The sequence below is a fragment of the Arvicanthis niloticus genome, chromosome 3 (assembly GCF_011762505.2).
Source record: "Arvicanthis niloticus isolate mArvNil1 chromosome 3, mArvNil1.pat.X, whole genome shotgun sequence".
Lineage (NCBI taxonomy): Eukaryota > Metazoa > Chordata > Mammalia > Rodentia > Muridae > Arvicanthis > Arvicanthis niloticus.
Genome location: NC_047660.1, coordinates 40,631,254 through 40,650,742, shown reverse-complemented (window position 1 = coordinate 40,650,742; position 19,489 = coordinate 40,631,254). Strand labels below are relative to the sequence as shown.

General features: G+C 40.0%; 1 protein-coding gene across 1 annotated transcript in view; it reads left to right on the top strand.

The window, feature by feature from the left end:
• Positions 1-19,280, top strand: part of Sugt1 (SGT1 assembly cochaperone of MIS12 kinetochore complex) — a 34,265-nt gene extending 14,985 nt beyond the window's left edge. The window contains exons 9-13 of the mRNA XM_034497517.2: positions 979-1,075; positions 2,084-2,191; positions 10,618-10,708; positions 15,274-15,455; positions 19,155-19,280. Of these exons, the coding sequence (XP_034353408.1) occupies positions 979-1,075; positions 2,084-2,191; positions 10,618-10,708; positions 15,274-15,455; positions 19,155-19,256 (580 nt within the window). The 3' untranslated portion in view covers positions 19,257-19,280. The remainder of the gene's footprint in view (positions 1-978; positions 1,076-2,083; positions 2,192-10,617; positions 10,709-15,273; positions 15,456-19,154) is intronic.
• Positions 19,281-19,489: the final 209 nt, after the last annotated feature.

Below are 19,489 nucleotides of genomic sequence, written 5' to 3'. Positions count from 1 at the left end.
CAGCAAGGCTTTGACTATGGCTAAGTCAGTGAAGTGCTTGTCCTGCAACAGTGAGGATCTGAGTTTGGATTTTCATCACCCACATTAATACAGAATAACAAACCCAACCAAACAAAAGACTCATCATGGCAGCACATGTCTGTGGTCCTGGTGCTGAGGAGTAGAGAAAGCTGGCCCCTGGAGCTCACTGGCCAGCCAAGCTTCTCCAGCCATTTAATAAACTCCAGTTGAGTGATAAGCTTACTTCAAGAAATAATGTAGAAAACAATTACAGAAGACGCCCAACTGCTGGCCAACACACACATTCACGAGGCCACATGCACACAACATACAAAGTGTTCTCTAGCCATGTAAACACAAGCAGCTTTGCCCTCTGGGAGATTTTAGTCTAGTTTGGAAGTGAGACGCTTACATTTTCAGCGCCTTCGTTGTGCTAGGACATGTCAAATACGTCTCCTTAGACACTGGTCTTCGCTCTGAACTTGAATCAACCCTTTACTACAGTGTATAGTGTGTCGACAGGCGCTGCGGGGATCTATGCAGTGCTTCTCATTGTTTCTCCCCCTTGTATTTGCCCCCACCTTGAGTGAGCAGAACGTAGAGTACTGTCACAGGTTGACCTGTGTCCACTATGACAGTGCTGCCAGTTTGATTGAAAGCTGACTGCTTCATCTTTCCAAGCTAGTACTCAGTCTGTTTTTAAAAAGAGTTAGAAGATGATGGTGGTGCGCATAACTGGTAGCTGTTAAAGCTTCATCTTCTGTGTTAGCTAAAGCACAGCAGTATGAGGAACTTGGGGCGTTGGGTCTGGAAAGGTTTGACTTTGTCTATCTACTCTTTTCCACCAGTGTAGTGATAGGAATTAGTTGTTTATAGCTGCTTTGTCATTTACGTCCTAAAGGTGGAGCTCTTGTTCTTAACAGACTATTAACTTGACAACTTTAAGAATATCAGAAATTAAGATATTTCTTTAAATAGGTATGACTGGTATCAAACAGAATCTCAAGTAATCATTACACTTATGATCAAGAATGTTCAGAAGAATGATGTACATGTGGAATTTTCAGAAAAAGAGGTAATTAGACTTTGAACCTTATATAGAATACTGTTAAATACTATTTGCAAATTTAGTATATGAACAATTTATACAAGTTTATTAAATATATTTCATTTCTTCTTGAGATAAAATGGAAAATACTAAATAAAATTGGAAGTATTGCTTTTCATTTGAAGTTTTTGAAAATTTGAACTAAGAACATGTTGCGGTAGGCTGTCTCTAGAGGTGCTTGTACTTGGTCTGAGACAAGGTCTTGCTATGTAGCCATGGCTGGCCTCAAACCTGTTGCAGTTCTCATGGTGTACTTATGCTACTGTTGCTGGCTTACATCATCTGTTAGATTTGCAGTGCAAAGCAGAGCTGGGCTGACAGTAAGATCAATCCTTTGGTTAAACTTACTGGTATATGTTACTTTAAAAGAGGTTTTTCCTTCCTCTTGATAGATATTTACATGCAGTATTGTGGTAGAATTAACATAGTTTATATATGAGTAGGCATTTTAAAAAGCTATATCCTATATTACTTTATTGTTGTATTATGTTTTCTTGATTTGAATGCTAAATATGTGTAATTTAGACCTGTAATTAATACTGTGCAACATTCTTCTCTATCATTTGGTTCTGTATATGAGAATTTAAATGAGAGATGCCATGTGGAAAAAAGAAAATACTCTTTTGAAGTTTGTAAATCTGACTGGTGAGATGGCTAGGAGGGTAAAGGCCCTGGTCGCCAAGCCTGACAGTCTGAGTTCAATCCTGGAGTTCCACATGGGGGAGGGAGAAAGCAGACTCCTGAAACCTGTCATCTCAGACACACACACACACGCACACACACACACTCTCACACACACTCACACACTCTCACACACACTCACACACTCACACACTCACTCATACACACATACTCACACATCTGATTTCTATGTAAAATACTTAATGTGCAACATTGCTGAAATTTGTAGTTATATTAAATGCTTAGCCTTTTATATACATTTACAAAGTATGATACTAATTTTGTTTTTCTTAGTTGTCTGCTTTGGTGAAGATTCCTTCTGGAGAAGACTACAGTTTGAAATTGAGCTTGCTTCACCCTGTAATACCAGAACAGAGTACATTTAAAGTACTGTCAACAAAGGTAAGCAAGCAGAAAAAAAAGGTAATATTAAAAAAGTAATATCTGCAAAAAGATACTGGTAGCTGTTAAATTTTCATCTTCTGTATTAGCTTAAGCACAGCAGTATCAGGAACTTAGGGCGTTGGGTCTGGAACACCCGTGTATAATTGGCTTGTAGCCCCTGCTCTCAATTGTGTTAGGGATCAAACCCAGAATTTTGTGTGCTAGGCAAGAACTCTACCACGAATCTACATCCTGGTGTAGCTCTTTTAAGACACAAAGGGATAAGTAAATAAGAACAAAGATTTTTTTTTTCTAAATTTTAAAATTGTTTAAATTTTTTATTTGTGTGTGTGTGTGTGTGTGTGTGTGTGTGTGTGTGTGTGTATGTGTGTATGTGTGTGTAATGTAGTGTAGTGTACATGAATGCTGTAATGGGTGGATAGAAGTCCTCGGACATCTTGTGGGAACTGGTTCTCTTCTATCTTGTGGGTGGGTCCAGGGGATCAAACTCAAGTTTGTGGTGGTTTGAATATGCTTGGCCCCTGGAGTGGCACTACTAAGAGGTGTGGCCTTGTTGGAGGAAGTGTGTTACTGTGGGGGTAGGCTTTGAGACCCTCCTCCTAGCTGCCTGGTAATCAGTCTTCTAGTAGTCTTCAGATGAAGATGTAGAACTCTTATCTCCTCCTGCACCATGCCTGCCTGGATGCTGCTGTGCTCCCACCTTGATGATAACGAACTGAACCTCTGATCCTGTAAGCCAGCCCCAATTAAATGTTGTCCTTATAAGAGTTGCCTTGGTCATTCATTATGTCTGTTCACAGCAGTAAAATCCTAACTAAGACAGGTTTCTATTTAATGTAGAAATATCAGTCAGCCTATTTAGTGTGTGTGTGTGTGTGAGAGAGAGAGAGAGACAGAGACAGAGACAGACAGACACTCCCCAGACAGACAGACAGACAGACAGACACTCCTCTGAGCATGTATGTGTAAAGGCTGGAGGTTGAAGTCAGGTAGGTGTCTTTCTTTTTATACTGATCTTCACCTTATCTTTTGAAGTAGGGTCTTTAGCAGTACTGCAGCTCCCTGGCTTATTTAGATTGGCAGGCCAGTGAACCCCTGGAATCTGCCTTTTTCTGCTGTACTAGTTTTGGGGTTAAGAACAAACGACATAGCTGCATTTTCTGTGGGTGCTGGGAAGCTAAATTCATGTCCTCATGCATGCAGAGCAAACTCCTTAGACTTCATTGTTTTTAAAATCATGCATGTATCTGTACTGGGACGTGCACATGAGTGCAGGTGTCTAAGGAGGCCAGAAGCATTGGATCCCCTTGGAACTGGCATTATAAAGGTGGTTGTGACCTACTGATAGGGAGTCTGGAAACCTCTGCAGGAACAATATGTATTTTTCTCCGCCAAGCTGTCTCTAGTTTTAACCAGCCTCTAATACTTGTGAATCGTCAGTGTAATCTGTTTTGGTATACAAGTACTCTGTCTCACATAGTTGATAAGTACTCTGAGGAAAAAATCTGCTTTTTGTTGATTTTATTAGTCAAGCTGAATTTAGGTTATTTTGTTCGAGACAGAATTTCTCTGTGTACCCTTTGCTATCCTAGAACTGTAGACCAGGCTGGTCTTGAACTCAGAGATCTGCCTGCCCCTGCTTCCTAAGTGCTGGGATTAAAGGCGTGCGCCACCACCGCCCGGCTCTAGGTTATTTTATTAAGAGGAAATGCTGAATATATTTGAATTATAGTCTGACTATATAATCGAGATTCCTATATATTTAAAAAATAAGAATAGACAATGGAATTAGTTTTTAGAGTATTTTAAATGTCATTCAAAAAAAGAGAAGGAAGTGGTATAATTTAGTGGAGAATATTAAAGAAATTAAAAATAAAAACTGTAGGCTATGGTGACTCCTACCTGTAATCCCAGCATCCAGAAGGCTAGAGTAAGAGAACTGCTGTGAGTTTGAGGCAAGCCTGGGCTACAGAGTGATTTTCAGGTCAGCATGGGTTAAAGTGAGTACCTCCCTCAACGAAACAAAACAAAATTTAAAAACAAAGAAAATACAATGTAAATAAAGCGTGTGACTTGTGCAACCCAAAATGAAAGATAGAGGTTAAATGCATCTTGAGATGATTTGTGAAACTATGTAATTGTAAAACTGTGAAATCATTTATCATAAATAAAAGCATATCATAAATGAAATCAATGAAAAAGGAATTGTGAAAAAAGGAAAGGTGGACATTCAACAGTATAATCTTCTCTGTTCCTTGGAATTAGAATCATGACCTTCCTCTGTTGGAGAAGGGAGAGCAAAGCTTAGAAGTAGAGTTTGCTTTGACTTAAAGGTTGCCCTTTAAGAAATGTATGTATGGCTTGTCAGGATAAAGCTGCCCAATTATGAGGCAGCTACATGACACAGCGCTCTGTGGGGTGATGCAGAGTGAGAAGAAGGGTGTCTGAGAAGTTAGGGTTTCCATTGCTGTGAAGAGACTCCATGACCAGGGCAACTCTTATAAATATGACATTTAATTGGGCAGGCTTACAGATTCTGAGGTTCAGTCCATTATCATCAAGATGGGAGCATGGCGGCTTCCAGGCAGGCATGGTGCAGGAGGAGCTGAGAGAGTTCTACATCTTGTTCCAAAGGCAAACAGGAGAAGACTGATTACCAGGCAGCTAGGAGGAGAGTCTCTTGAAGCCCACCCCCACAGTGACACACTTCCTCCAGCAAGGCCACACCTTCTAATAGTGCCACCCACTGGGTCAAGCATATTCAAACCACCCCAAAGGATTGACCATTTTCAGTTGTTGTTCTATCTACGTGAAGTTACCTTTATTTAATAATAGAATTTTGGGTAGTTAGTTCTGAGGAAGATATAAGAGAGGCAGGTGGGGAAATGGTGTATCTTTTGTTAAGTGTTTTTTAGTTGTTTTGGTTTTTAAGTCAAAGGCTGCCCTCAAGCTCTTGATCCTCCTGCCTTGGCCTTTTGAATTCAGATATTGTTCTTTGTTATTGTCCGTCCCCTCCCCCTCACCCACATCCTCTTCCTGCCTCCTGTTGCTAGGTATTGAACCTGGGACCTGTGCAATCTTACCACTTAGGTATTTTCCCAGCCCAAGAGATTCCTACTGCAAGTAATTTAATAAGAATTGATTTCTGTGAAGAGATGATGAATGACTTAAGAATTTGTATTTCACATAATGTTTGACACATTAGTGCAGTTTGTATTTCAGGTAATGAATTTTTTTTTTCTTTTAAATTTTAGGTTTTTTGAGACAGGGATTCTCTTGTGTAACAAACCCTAGCTGTCCTGGACTCATTCTGTAGACCAGGATGGCCTCTAACTCATAGAGATTCACCTGCCTCTGCCTCCTGAGTACTGGGATTAAAGGCATGTGGCATCACACCAGGCAATTGACTAATTTTTTAGCATAAATATACTTCCACTATTTTTATCTGCAAAATTTAGTAGTTCCCCCACATACATAGTGTTCAGTGACACTTGTGGAAGAATTTGAATTGGAGTTGATAGAGTGTTTGGTTTTGGCTTTTATATGTGTTTGTTTTGTTTTTTGGGTTTTTTGTTGTTGTTGTTGTTGTTGTTGTTGTTGTTTTTGTTTGGTTTGGTTTGGTTTGGTTTTCGAGACAGGGTTTCTCTGTGTAGCCCTGGCTTTCCTGGAACTCACTTCTGTAGACCAGGCTGGCCTCTGTCCTGGAACTCACTTCTGTAGACCAGGCTGGCCTCGAACTCAGAAATCCGCCTGCTTCCGCCTCCCAAGTGCTGGGATTAAAGGTGTGTGCCACCACTGCCCAGCTCATTTGCTTTTTGTTGTTGTTTTTTGTTTGGTTGGTTTTTTTGTTTGTTTTTGAGACAGGATTTCTCTGTGTAGAACTGACTGTCCCAGAACTTCCTCCATACCCCAGGCTGGTCTCAAATTCACAGAGCTCAGCCTGCCTCTGACACCTGAGTCTTGGGATTAAAGGCTCACGGAAGAAAACAGTCTCATGGGTTTAAATGGTTTCTCAAAGTTTACACCATGGTAAATAATTGATCATGTGGCACACAGCTGTTCCAACCCCCAGGCAGGTGGATCTCTATTAGTTGTTTGTGCTGGCCCAGGATACATATTTGAATTTTGACTGCTAGCTAAGAGTAATGTTTCTTCGGTTTTGCTTTTATTGAATGGAACTTAAAATTCTAAGGTTGTGTCAAAAGCAGGGCTTTTAAAGCCATTTTGGTTGAGAAATTAATATGGCCCTGGGCATATATAGATATAGAAGTCAAACATTCACTTATTATTAATTCAAACATTCATTTATTTACTAAAAATAGTTAAAGTAGGTGTTCTTTGTTTTTTTTTTTTTCATGAAGAACTAAACTTGGTTATTACTTGCTGCATACAACATCTTAGTTTTTTTTTTTTTTTTTAAAGAGTAGTTTTGACCTTTGTTTTTGTAACCATCAGTTCTTAGAATGCTGTTTCTTCACATACGTAGTAGAAAATGACAAGTACTTTTAGGGCCATTTCAGAAAGTGTTAGAAATTCTGCCCTAATACCAAGCCAGAATTCATCGAATGCTTTATTTATTTTTATGAAATTCAAGTTGGCAACTCAAAAGGTAACTTACCAATAAAATCTCAGGATAGAATAGTTTGATACTTCTATGCTGAGGTATGGCAGGAGGAATATAGTAAAGTCTTTGTTTTCTGTAACTAAGCCATGTTTTTGGTTTTGTTTTTTTAAGATCACAAAATTTGTTTGTAGCAAAATGACTGCCGTTTATAACATACACTACTAGTCTAGAGTCTCAGCTAAGGTGTTTCAGGCAGATTTCAGTTAATGTTACAGCATGTCAGCATGTGTGAGAGCATGCACAGGGCAGAGTACGCATGTTGTGTGTTCAGGGCCAAGGCTGCAGTGATGCGGTACAGTGCAGTATTGGCCAGGGCTGCCCACGGGCTGTGGGCTCATTACACATTTGGTGTTGAGTTAACTTGTGGTGGTTGTGCATTACTGTTGCCAAAAGCTTTTGTGGTTCCCGGATTCAGTTGCACAGCCAGATACAGGGTTGAGAGACCTACAGAGGGACAAAGCTGTGCTCCGACCCTGGGATTAACATATTTTGTATATGTAACCATAAACTGCTGTGTTTTACAAAAACTAATTGAGAATTTTTTGTAATTATGTTTCTTTAGGGAAATGGTGAAATCTTTGATCGTTTCCTTTTTCAAACAGCAGAGGGAGGCAGTGTTACATAGAGCAGTGCTAGCAAGATGGGAGTCAGTGGGTAAAGCGCCTGCTACACTGAGGACTCAGATCTCTAGAACCTACATAAAATCAGTGGGTGTGGTTGCTGCTCATGGTCCTCAGCATACAGGAGATGAACCTAGGGATCCTTAGAGCAAGGTGGCTTGTCAGACTAGCTAAAATGCTGGACTCTGTGTTCAGTGGAGGACCCCATCTCATGGTAGAAGGTAGAGAATGAAAGAGGAAGACACCTGGTGTCTTTGCACAGGCATGTACACACACACAGGTACACCCACACATGCAAATAAATGAAATGTAGACAGCAATCTTACATGGTTCTGTTAAGTAAGCTGGCATATGTAAAGCGCTAAGCACATAGTGCCTGATCATTGCTACTTGCCTTCATAATTCAGATTTTTATTCAGGCTATAAAGAAATACATGCAGAGTATAGGAAAGGTGGAGAAGTGAAAAGGAGAGGCACTGCTCTGTCAGTGTTGGAACCCGCACTGCCAAAAGCCTTGGGGTCTAAATTGTTAGAGCCTGCACTGCCCCAAGCTGCTCCTGTCTGTGGGTCAGAGTTCAGCAAGAGAGAGTGAGGACAGACTCAAAGAATGGAGACCAGACAGAGTGTGATTCAATCCCGTTTATTCTTCAGTCTCTCTTCCTAGTCCAAGTCCCAAGTCTTGAGTTCCTAGTTCCTAGTCCCTCCAAGTTCTAAGTTACTTCTTCCAAGTGCTAAGTGCCTTATGTCTAATTTCAAGTTCTTCCTCCAAGTGCCAAGTGCCTAATACTTAATAATTCTTCTGAGTTCTCTAGTCCAAGTGTCTTCTTCCTCAATGCCTAATTCCTACTCCAAGTTGTACTGTCTAACCTAATTCCTAGTTCCAAGTTGTACTCCTGAGTGCCTAATAATCTGTTGCTTTCTTCTGCCTCTCTCCTTTTATGTCTCACTTCTAAGCCACGCCCTTAACTCACGCCTTTAAGTCATGCCCTTAGGCCTTGTCTCTAAATCTGATCTCTAAGTCACACCCTTAAGTCTAAATCACACACCCAAGGGAAGATCCTGGGTATCTAAAGCAAGATGTTATCAGAGTGTGCTCTGCTGTTGCAGGCTATTGTAATCAAATCTCTTATCAGGGTATAAGGCTCAAAATGGCTGCAAGAATGATTGCTGCCTTCTGTTGGCTCCCCACATTAGTTGGCCCACAAGGCTCAGGAATTCCCTTGTGCACACCCCACCCCCACCCCCATTTCCACCTTCTTAGCTCTGGGGTTACAAGCACATGCTTCTGTGACCAGCTTTGTTCATGGGCGCTGAGGATCTGAACGTAGGTCCTTAGCCCTGTGGGGCAAGCACTTGGCCACTGAGACATCTTTCTTCTCAAACTTTTTAGGAAGTTTAACTTAAATAAAAGTAAGTTTATTTATTAATGGTTACAATGAAAACATTTCTAAAACTGGGGAGGTAATCCTAGAAGTATCTACCAGAGTCCTCAAGACTTAAATTTAATTTTAAGCGTACTTATAAATTGAAAATTAAGAATAAAAAGGAATTCACAGTTCTCCCCATCTTTTGAACTTGTAAGAAGTTGCCTTAAGTGGTTTAGGGCATGCATGCTACTGTCCTAGTGAATGGATTAAGTGTAATTTCAAGTTAGGTCAGCTTGTGCTAAGAGATAACGGCCTCTTGTTCAAACTGCACAAGTGCTGAGGTACAGTGGCTTTCAGTAGATGTGAGTGCTAGTATGTGATGTTCTGCAGATGCGTGTATGCCCATGAACTCGATGGGAGTTGTTAGTTCACCAAGCTAGACTTATTTGCAATCCTTTGGCCTAGTGCCCTGTTTGAGGTCAGTAGATGTTTGTTTGTCTCCCCAGGAAGAGTCACAGCAGTTAGTGTGTCAGGCATAAGGGGGTGAATTACAGGGTCCAGTCTTGATCAGAGAAAAGAACAACCAGTGCTCTTAACCTCTGTGCCTGGGTTTGGTCCCCAGCACTCCTACCCAGCTGCTCACAATGCTTGTAACTGCAATCCCAGGGTATGAGGCTCCCTTGTCTATCCTCTGTGGGCACCACACATACACACACACACACACACACACACACCCGCTCTCATACACTTAAAGAATACAAATAAAAATTTTAAATGCATACACCTTAAAGCTATTGTATATTGTATAAAATGATCTGCAAGCTGGGTGTCTAATTATTATCTAAAACATAAATGAATTTTTTAGCTTTTGCTCTAAACTTAAGACCTTTAAAAACAAAAAAAATCCTTTAAAAAATAAATCTAAAATCTGAAATATTTCTTGTTCCAAGCATTTCAATTAATGGAATCTCAACTTGAAATGATGTGTTTGATGGGTGATTGATTATACAGTTGTCAGCATTAGTTTTTATGCAGCACTGTTGTTACATAGTGGGGTAAGCTCCTGGAGCAGGTGATATTCACACGTGTGTGTACGGCCGAGAACAGGTGTCTCTGGCACTGCTGACATTTGCTCTGTAGGAATCTATGCAGGGTTCTTAGGATTCCCTAGTCTCTCCTCACTGGGTGTCTGTATTCCCCCTTCAATTTGCCAGCTTTGTGTCAAAGATCACTGTCTATTGCTATTGTCAAATGAGTCTTGATTGGCAGAGGCGTTCCTGTTTAAGAACACTTTTATAGAAGAAAAATAAAGCATTTAGCTTTCAAGACCCTTCCATATATGTATGTATGTATGTATGTATGTGTGTGTGTATATGTATGTATATATGTGTATATGTGTGAATACATGTGTGTGTGTGTATATATATATATATTTGGAAAGAGCAAGCACATGTACACACATGCTTATGGGAGTCAGAAGACAACCTTGGAAGTCCGTTCTCTCGTCCTCCATGTGGTGTCCATGGATTGTAAGGCTTAGCCACAGCACCTCTACCCACTGGTCCCTCTCACTGGCCTGAATTTCAAGGCTGTTAACTGTAGCTTATATGGTATGTGTATTGTTTTTGAAGGGTAAAAATGTAGGAGTAGAAACAAATTGTTTCATAATTCTTCAGATTTAACTTTGTGTATTTAGGCAAACTGTCAAAGACACTTAATTCTTATAAAACTTTGATTAGTTATGAAAATTGCATTTTTATGGTTTTATGTATCTTAGGTTGAGTAATGAACTTTATTTGCTGTTTCCTTCAGATTGAAATTAAAATGAAAAAAACAGAGGCGGTGAGATGGGAGAAGTTAGAGGGACAAGGAGATGAGCCCACACCGAAACAGTTCACAGCAGGTTTGTATTCTGGCCTGAAGTTCACGTTCATAGTGTGGTTGAAATAAATAGTTGTTGTCGCCAGCAGTAACAATTGAACAGGGTTCACCTGTAAGAGGCTGAGGATGGGAAAGGGCGGGAAGAGATGAAGCCAAGACAAAGTTCTCTGATCAAGGCTCAAAGTTTAGTAATTTGTTTTCACATATAAAGGGGGAAGCCCCATCCCCCAGAGTCTCTTCTCTGTTCAGCCCAGAGGCTGGGCAAGGAGATAGCAGTCTGGAAGGTGTCAAGGCTAGCTTGGCAGGCAGTCCATTCTTCTCAGCAGGCAGTCTATTCTTCTTAGCTCAGGTAGCAGACTCCAAGGGCCAAGGCTGGTAATGCACTGTATCTCCTAAGTCCTACTGTTGCTTGGTCTATTGTGGTAAATGACTTTGCAGGCCTTCTCAGGCCTGGGGGAAGGACACAAATAGTAATGAGCACTCTCCCTCCTTCATTATTTATGAAGAAAAGATACTTGAGTATAATAAAGTCATCCTGATATCCGACATTTAAACACAGAGACACAGCGGCCAGGCCCAGAAGAGTTGGGACTGTCCATTGTGTCAGTTTATGACTCAAGTCATCGGATGTCTGTGCTCTCTGGTGTACAGCTCTCTCCCATGGTGAGGCAGTTTGCATCGCTGATGTAAACTTGTTCCATGTTCCTTCTTTATTCCTCTCTGAGTTTCCAACTGATTTCTCATCTCCGATTTTCTAGAATTTCAGGACTTGACAGAGTAGAGCATTTGGACCCTTTCTTACTAATGTAGAGATGGACACAGATGGGTAAATGAGTGTCTGGAAGAGGGACAACTGGAGTTGGTCATACAGCCCTTTGTGTGTTGAAGCCCATTCTACGCTTATGTAATCAGCAGATAAGCATCTCTTTACTAGTGGGATAATTAACCTGCAGGACCTTCTTAGAACTGCAACCCAAGATTGTATCTTAGTGTAATTGCCTCATTACTGAATAGGGAGACATTTCTTTTTGTTGTTTAATACTCTGATATGATGGCTGAAATAGGCTAACATTGTGTCTCGGCTACTTTCAGATTTTTACCCCTTATTATATAGTAGAAAACACATGTGCTTGTGACAATATTTAGAAAGTTATTAACAGGTCCTGTGTGTGTGGCAGAATTAATTTCATGTATGTATAAAAGTTGCAAAAATATAAGTGTTTCTTTACTTAGTGATAGAATTTTAAATAATTTGTAGCAAAGTTAGCAAAACCAGGAGAGACTGCAAAGATGATTTCTACTTGATACTTCAGAGGGTAAATGTTTTATGACCATCTTTTGAGACTGACTCTCAGAGGTTTGGGGCTGAGGTTTATATAGTGAACAGCTGTATAATACAGTGTTCATACAATACTAGGCAGCCCAGTTATCTTACCTGTTCAGATCACCTAGTGGATTTGGGGGAGTACTAAAATTCAGGGCAGAGTGGGTGTGGTTCTGGTAACTGTTGCTGTGTCCTATGGGACTCATTCTCCATCAGTGGAGATGACCTGCAGTCACAGTTGTGTGATAGAGTGAGTGAGCAGAGACGTAGATTGCTCTCAGTAGTTTACCTACCAACTCTAGTTACTCAACTAGTTCTGAGATTAAATATCGAGGGTGTGTGTGCCTGTGTGTGTGCAGTTTTTCAAAACTGAATCTTTTAGAAATTCAAGATGCACTCTCTCCTGTTCTGTTGTGTTTCTGGAAGAATTAATATGCTTGTCAGATCCTGTGTATTGCAAGCTGGAAACTGTAGATAAGGGCAAGTCACTTAACCTATCTAGGCCAGCTTTCTTATCTGTAGAATAGAGATTAAAACTTCATTCCCATTCTTCCTGGGAGTCAGTATTAGAATTAATTAAATCCATGTTTCCAACTCCTTAACAATGTCTTATGGTTTTTTTGTTTTCCTTGGCTACCAGTAAAATGTACAGAGATCATGTTTCCAGTAGAGGGAAGTGGCATTTAAGATGTTTAAAGCAATATGTATACTCTGGATGAAACTGTACCAGGTCTTCCTGGGATTTATTTTGATGAAGAATGGATAAAGAAAAAGTTGGTTTATTTATAGGTAAAAAGGCACAGGAAAAAAGAATGTTTAGTAGTTTCTCAACTATTTTTAGAAAAGGGATGTAGAAAGGCAGTATTGGAGAAGGAACATTTAGATTAGTGTCACTGCCTTCCATTGTGACAAGGAAACCTGGAATCAGCCTCCCTCCCTCCCTCCCTCTCCTTCCTTCCTTCCTTCCTTCCTTCCTTCCTTCCTTCCTTCCTTCCTTCCTTCCTTCTTTCCTTCCTTCCTTCTTTCCTTCCTTCCTTCCTTCCTTCCTTCCTTCCTTCCTTTTTAAAGCACTGTAAACTATACTGTCCCTTCTAGTAGCTGCTGGCTATTTACCACTTGAAGTAGTCTGTATTAAGATGTGAAATGCATACCCAAATTTTAAGATGTATATATAAAAAAAGGATCATGTGTTTTAGTATTTTCTTGGAGACTTGATGCTGAAATAATATTCTTTCTTGCTATGTTAGGTTTAAATACATTAAGGGCTTGGTGAGATGTCTCAGAAGGTAAAGGTGCTTGTTGCTAATGACATCATAGGTTTGATACTGAGAACCCTCCCCAGTAAATACATACATGTAATTTAAATTTTTATTATATTTTGTTGGGTGTTTGTTTGGTTTTGTCTGTGTAGTCCTGGCTGTTCTAGAACTCACTCTGTAGACCACACTGGTCTTCAACTCAGAAACTTGACTGCCTCTGCTTTCTGAGTGCTGCGATTAAAGGTGTACACCATCACATACCCAGCTCTTTTTTTTTCCCCTGTGTATATGTTTTGCCTGCATGTTTGCGTGTATGCCTGGTGCATGTGGAGGTCAGAAGAGTGTACTGGAGTTAGGACAACTGTGAGCTTCCATGTGGGTGCTGGGAACTGAACCCAGGTCCTTTGCAGCAGGTGCTCTTAACTGTTGACATCTCTCCAGTCCCTAATAAATGTACTTCTTAAAAAGAAATTAAAATGTTTCATTTCCTTTTACTAACAGTAGAACTGTTGGCTGTGTATACGGATCACATTTCTGGCTGCTGCTGTAGTTCCATTAGATCTTCAGCAGCTGCTCTTAGACCGACTGTACTGGGTCATGTAGTTTGCCTGTCTGTTTAACAATTATTTGAGTGCCAAGATCTTTATTTCCTTAGTCTTACAGCATCCCTTGAGCTGCTGGGCCTGTAGTTTCTATATGTAAATACAAAAATTGTGTTGTTTTTATGTAGATAAGTTTATGTGTTATTTTCAGAAACTGTGGGAAAGTAAGTGGATTGGTTTTCAGCAGTCGGGAGTCACTTAATGCTTTTTTTTTTTTTTTTTTTTCTTTTTTTTTTTTTTTTCCTTTTGAAATTTTTATGTGCATTGCTGTTTTGGTTGCATTTATGTCTGTGTTGGATCCCCTGGAACTGGAGTTAACAGACAATTGTGAGCTACCATTTGAGTGCTGGGAATTGGACCTGGGTCCTCTGGAAGTAGCCAGTGCTCTCAAACACTGAGCCATCTCTCTGATATTTTCTACTGAAGTAATCTAACGTGTGTGTGTGTGTGTGTGTGTGTGTGTGTGTGTGTGTGTGTCTGTCTGTGTGTATGTGTGTCTGCGTGCGTGCGCACACTCTGGTATTTTTATAATTGTTTGTGCTGCCCTTTAAAAACATTTACTTATTTGATGTATGTGAGAGTTTTGCTTGCAGGTATGCCTGCATACCATATGTGTGCCTGGTATCCTGGAGCACAGAAGTGGGCTTTGAAACCAGAGTTTTGAATGGTTGTGAGCCACCCTGTAGGTGCTGGAAGCAGAACCCAGATTCTGTGCAAGAACAAGTCCTCTTAACCAGTGAGCCATGTTTTCTGGCCCTACGTTGCCCTTTTCAAGCCTTCACTTCTTTTCTAAAACATTGTATGCTGGAGGTCAGAGGACAGCACGGTAGACTCCATTCTCTCCTGACTTTTCATAGGTTCTGGGAATTGAACTCATGTTGTGTGGCTTTTGCCCATCTCTCCAGCCGCTTTTAACTTGAATTTTCCTCTCTTTTCCATCTATTTTTCTTTCTCTTCTGTTAACTGTTTTTTTCTTGACAGTTCTGGTTGAGTACAATCTGACCTTAACCGTAACCATGTAGTTCATCCTGGTATCTCATTACAATACTCTTGCTTCAGCTTCACGAGTAACTTTTCTTTCCATATAAGTTTTGTCTGCTTAACCCAGCTTCCCCTGTGATTAGCATCCAGAGTTTTTTTAAGTCTAGCTTTGTATATTATATCAAAAGTGTACACTTGGAGTTATTTTGCTTAGAGGAAATCCTAGATCTTGCAGTATGATAACTTACTCAGTTTTTGAAATGTTATTGATGTGTATAGCAGAGAGACACTTAATGCAAAGTTGAAATTCAGTGACCTAAACTACTTGCTAAGATGTTCTGGATATTGTGATCATGGCATTTGCATATTTCTTGACATAATCAAGCAGCTGATTAATTACCTCTGTCTTTTCACTTTGTAGATGTAAAGAACATGTATCCATCCTCATCTCATTATACCAGGAACTGGGATAAATTGGTTGGTGAAATCAAAGAAGAAGAAAAGAATGAGAAACTGGAGGGTGATGCAGCTTTAAACAAGTTATTTCAGCAGATCTATTCAGACGGTTCTGATGAAGTGAAACGTGCCATGAACAAGTCATTTGTAAGAATATGAAGTTTTCAAATATTTTAAATATTTTTTTTAATGATGAGAGTGAATTTTAGACATTTAAAGTAAGAATAGTGAGTTTGAGGCCAAGCTGCATGAGCTGGATAGCTGGGAGTGTGAGCTGGGAGTGAGTTTGGTAGACTTTGGCAGAGCATTGACTTCTTCTTGTTCTTCCAGACTTAGAGTAGTGGTTGGAGAAATGAGATGAGAAACAAGTGTCTTATTCTGAGTCATGTGCGTGCGTTAGGATTGGATGGCTGCGACATACTAAGACTGGGGCATTGGGTGGGGATTTCCTGTTGAGTTCAGTTCGTCACAGCAGCTCAACGAGCTCCCACTGTTTTATCCTCCAGAATCACTCACACAGGTTTCCTTTAAATGAAGAACATGGAAGGGAAATTTCCAGAGAGGTGTTGGGCTAGTGGAAAATGTCTGTCTAGAATTCAGTGGCTTAATCTCTCAGTTGATTAAGAACATTTCGCTAGTGTAGCCTAAATATCACCAGAATCAGGCCTCCAGTTCTGAGGCTTTATTGATAGCTCACCTATAGTTTACACAGTAAAACTGTGTAAATTGTTTATTTACACTTTAAAAAATGTATCTGTATGCTTGTTTTGCATGCATGCATGCGTGTATGTATGTATATATGTTCGTGCGCTTGGAGGTCAGAAGAGGGAATTTCAGGCAGTTGTTAGCTGTTGTGTGGGTGCTGGGAACCTAACTTTTCTGTAGTTGAGGCTAGGCTGCCTTTGAATTTGCCGTGTAACATGGATGGCCTGGGGCTCTTGGTCCTCCTGCCTCCATCTCCCAAGCTCCTGTCTGCCAGTCTGCCCAGCAATGATTTTTCTTGAAAGTATAGTCATGAGCTTTACCAGGAAAAATACTGTCTACTCAAATCTTTCCAGGCAAGAAACTCATCCTTACTGTTGACTTTAAAAATGTGTGCTAGAGAGAATAGCCATATGTCAGGTCAGAGATGTGATACAAAAATCTACATCCATTTTCATATAGAAAATTGATAGTTAACTGAGTGATATATATCCATAAAGCAAGCCATCTGTGTGGTAACATTGACCTCAAATGCAGAGCTTGCTTCTGTCTCTGTGGGAAGACGAAACCGACTACCCTTTATTGTCCTTCAGTCTAACTGTGTGAGACCAACATACAAAGTCATGAGGAGATGTTAAATTGCACAGTGTTGTACCTTCTCTATAAAGAGGGAAGGGAAAATTGTCATCAGTCAATATGACTAGATTATCAACTAAAGTCACTTCCGTGAGTTTTATCACTGAGAGTCCTCTTAGGAGTAGCTCATTTTACAGACGTGTCACATTTCATTCAGTCATTTTATTTGAAGCCTGCTCTGCACCAGGCCACCATGATTAGGGCTCCAGTGAAAGTGCATCGGTTTCTTTGCATGGGTTCTGCAGCTGTGGGTCCAACTGACTTGTGATTTGAAAGTGTTATGTTTGTATCAAATACTTATTATACAGACTTTTTCTTGTCATTCCACAAATAACACTGTATGACAGCAACCTGATATATGCATAGCATTGGATCTTATGGGTACTCTAGAGATGATCTGTAGCATAGGGGAAAGGTGTGCCTAAATTACATGCAAATTATGACCCATTTTATAGTAAGAGGTTTGCTGCATCTGCAGATAGTATTATATGTGGAGAAAGGGGTGTGCTTGGACCCTCTGTAGATGCCAGGCAATATTTATGTTCATGCCTCTGAAGAGCTCTCTTCTTTAGTTCTAGTCAATAATAAGAATTAGACTTACAGAGGCAAACTCGTAAGTGGGTATAATGGTAGTCTAGTACTTGGGATGGTGAGACTGGAGAGTCATGAGTTCACGGTCAGCATGGGCTACATAGCAAGACCTTGTTTCAAAAGCATTTGTAGGTGCATAGAAGATAGGTCGTATGGGAGTCCTTCCTGGTAATTAAAAGTCTTAAGGAGTTTGGCTGGCAAGGTGACTCAACAGGTAGGGTGCTTGGTGCCAAACCTGATCATCTGAGTTCAATCTTGGGCCCTCTGTGGTCGGGGGAAAGAGCTGACTTCTGCTAGTTGTTGTCTACATGTGTGCCATGGCATACCCAAGCCCATGCACGTACATACATGTACACACACTAACTGAATGCAATCTGAAAAGAAGTCAGAGCCCACCAAGAGGGGCTGACATATTTGGAAGGTAAGTAAAGCTCTAAAAACTGGGATAGAATAGCAACCCATGCAGAGGGGTTCAGGGGAGTTTGCAGAAGGCATTGGCTAGCTTGAGGTTCCAGTTCAAAAGGGTAAATGACTTACTGTGTTTGTCAGAATGCAGCCTGTTAAAAGATTGGGGGCTTCAGAAATTCACATACTCCGCTGTGATCCGTGTCCCTAAATTCTTATCACAACAAATGCATGGAAGTTCTGTATCTTTAGAAGTGTGAACCTTAGCCTTTAACAACTGAGCCGTCTCTCCCTTCCAAGTTTTTAACAATGCAGTTAAGTCTTGTTTAACACTTGGCTGTGTTCTGAGAAATCTGTTGTTGGATGTTTTCATTATTAGGTAACAGCATCGAGTGTGTTTATACAAATCTGTATAGTGTAGGTTAGTCACTTGATGTGACTTCTTTTGCATGTGTTGCTGGGGATTGAATCTGGGGTTTGCACATGCAAGGCTTGTGCTTTGTTGACACAGCCTGACACGGCTCTTCCGTGTCACTAAGAGTTTTGATGACTAGAAACTGCTGCAAGTTTGGAGGCTGCTGCAAGTGTAACATAGAATATTCTTTTACAGTAGACATTTTTTTTAATAAGTGGAGAAGTATATTCTAAAATTCCAGTAAAAAAAAAAATCTAGCTTAGTAAATACTGAAACCAATATATATTTTTTGTCACATATTATGGGCTGTATTGTAAGTGTACGAGCTCTTCTTTTCTATGACTAGCAGGTCAATGAGTTTGATTCCACCAGCCTCCCCGTAGACACTAGTTATGTGCTATATTGTGAATATTATCAATGGCTACAATATCATTAGGCAGCCAGAATTCTTCAGCTATGTGTTATAATCTTACGACATCAGTATTATTAAGTACAATTCATTATTGACCAAATCATTTTAATGCTCTATATGGCTCCATGCACATACTAGGGTTGTTGGTAAGTTGTATATTCACTGCATTGTAAGTAGATAACCAAGTCACATGTTGTTGACTTTATGTACTCTGTCATATGTGCCTTAATTAAATAAAAATTCAGAGTACACTAGAATATGTTTGGCAAAGAGGGAGCATTAAGTGTGGGTCCTTAAAGTCCTATTTAACTAGGATTTTACTGTCTTCAGCAAAATAAGATTATGTCATTTGGGAGGGGAAGGCATTTTTTTTTTCTTTTTCATTTGAAGGTGAACTTTCCACATGATGCCTCTACTAATAGCAGAATACATGGTCCTTAATATAGGAGTGTATGTATACATAATATGCCTACCTAATAACTCTAGAATGGTCTTGTGTCAGCTGTCTTCAAACTTGTTAGCCTCTCTGGAAAGCCTAAGATTAACTAAAAATGTTGAGTTTATATTGAATTATTTTTAGTAGCCTATATTTGGGTGAGTATGTTTGATTCATTTTAAGAAAAATGTTTAATTTTGATATATAAATACAGGAGTGAACCTTGTTTATTTTTTCTTTTAATTGCAGATGGAGTCTGGTGGTACAGTCTTGAGTACCAACTGGTCTGATGTAGGTAAAAGGAAAGTTGAAATCAACCCTCCTGATGATATGGAATGGAAACAGTACTAAATAAATCAATTTGCTATCACTGTATGGAATTTGTTCGCCAGTGCCCATTGTGTGCTTTATCACATTCTCCAGTTTTAAACAGCATCTTTTGAAAGATTAAACCTTTTTGCATCTCTGTGCTTTAGAAATGATTTTCCTGCAAGTATTCTAAAGAGTGACAATCACATCTTATCATTTCTGTCCTTAAGGATTTCACACATCCTGAAACTGAATGAAATGTCAGTTGCTCTTAG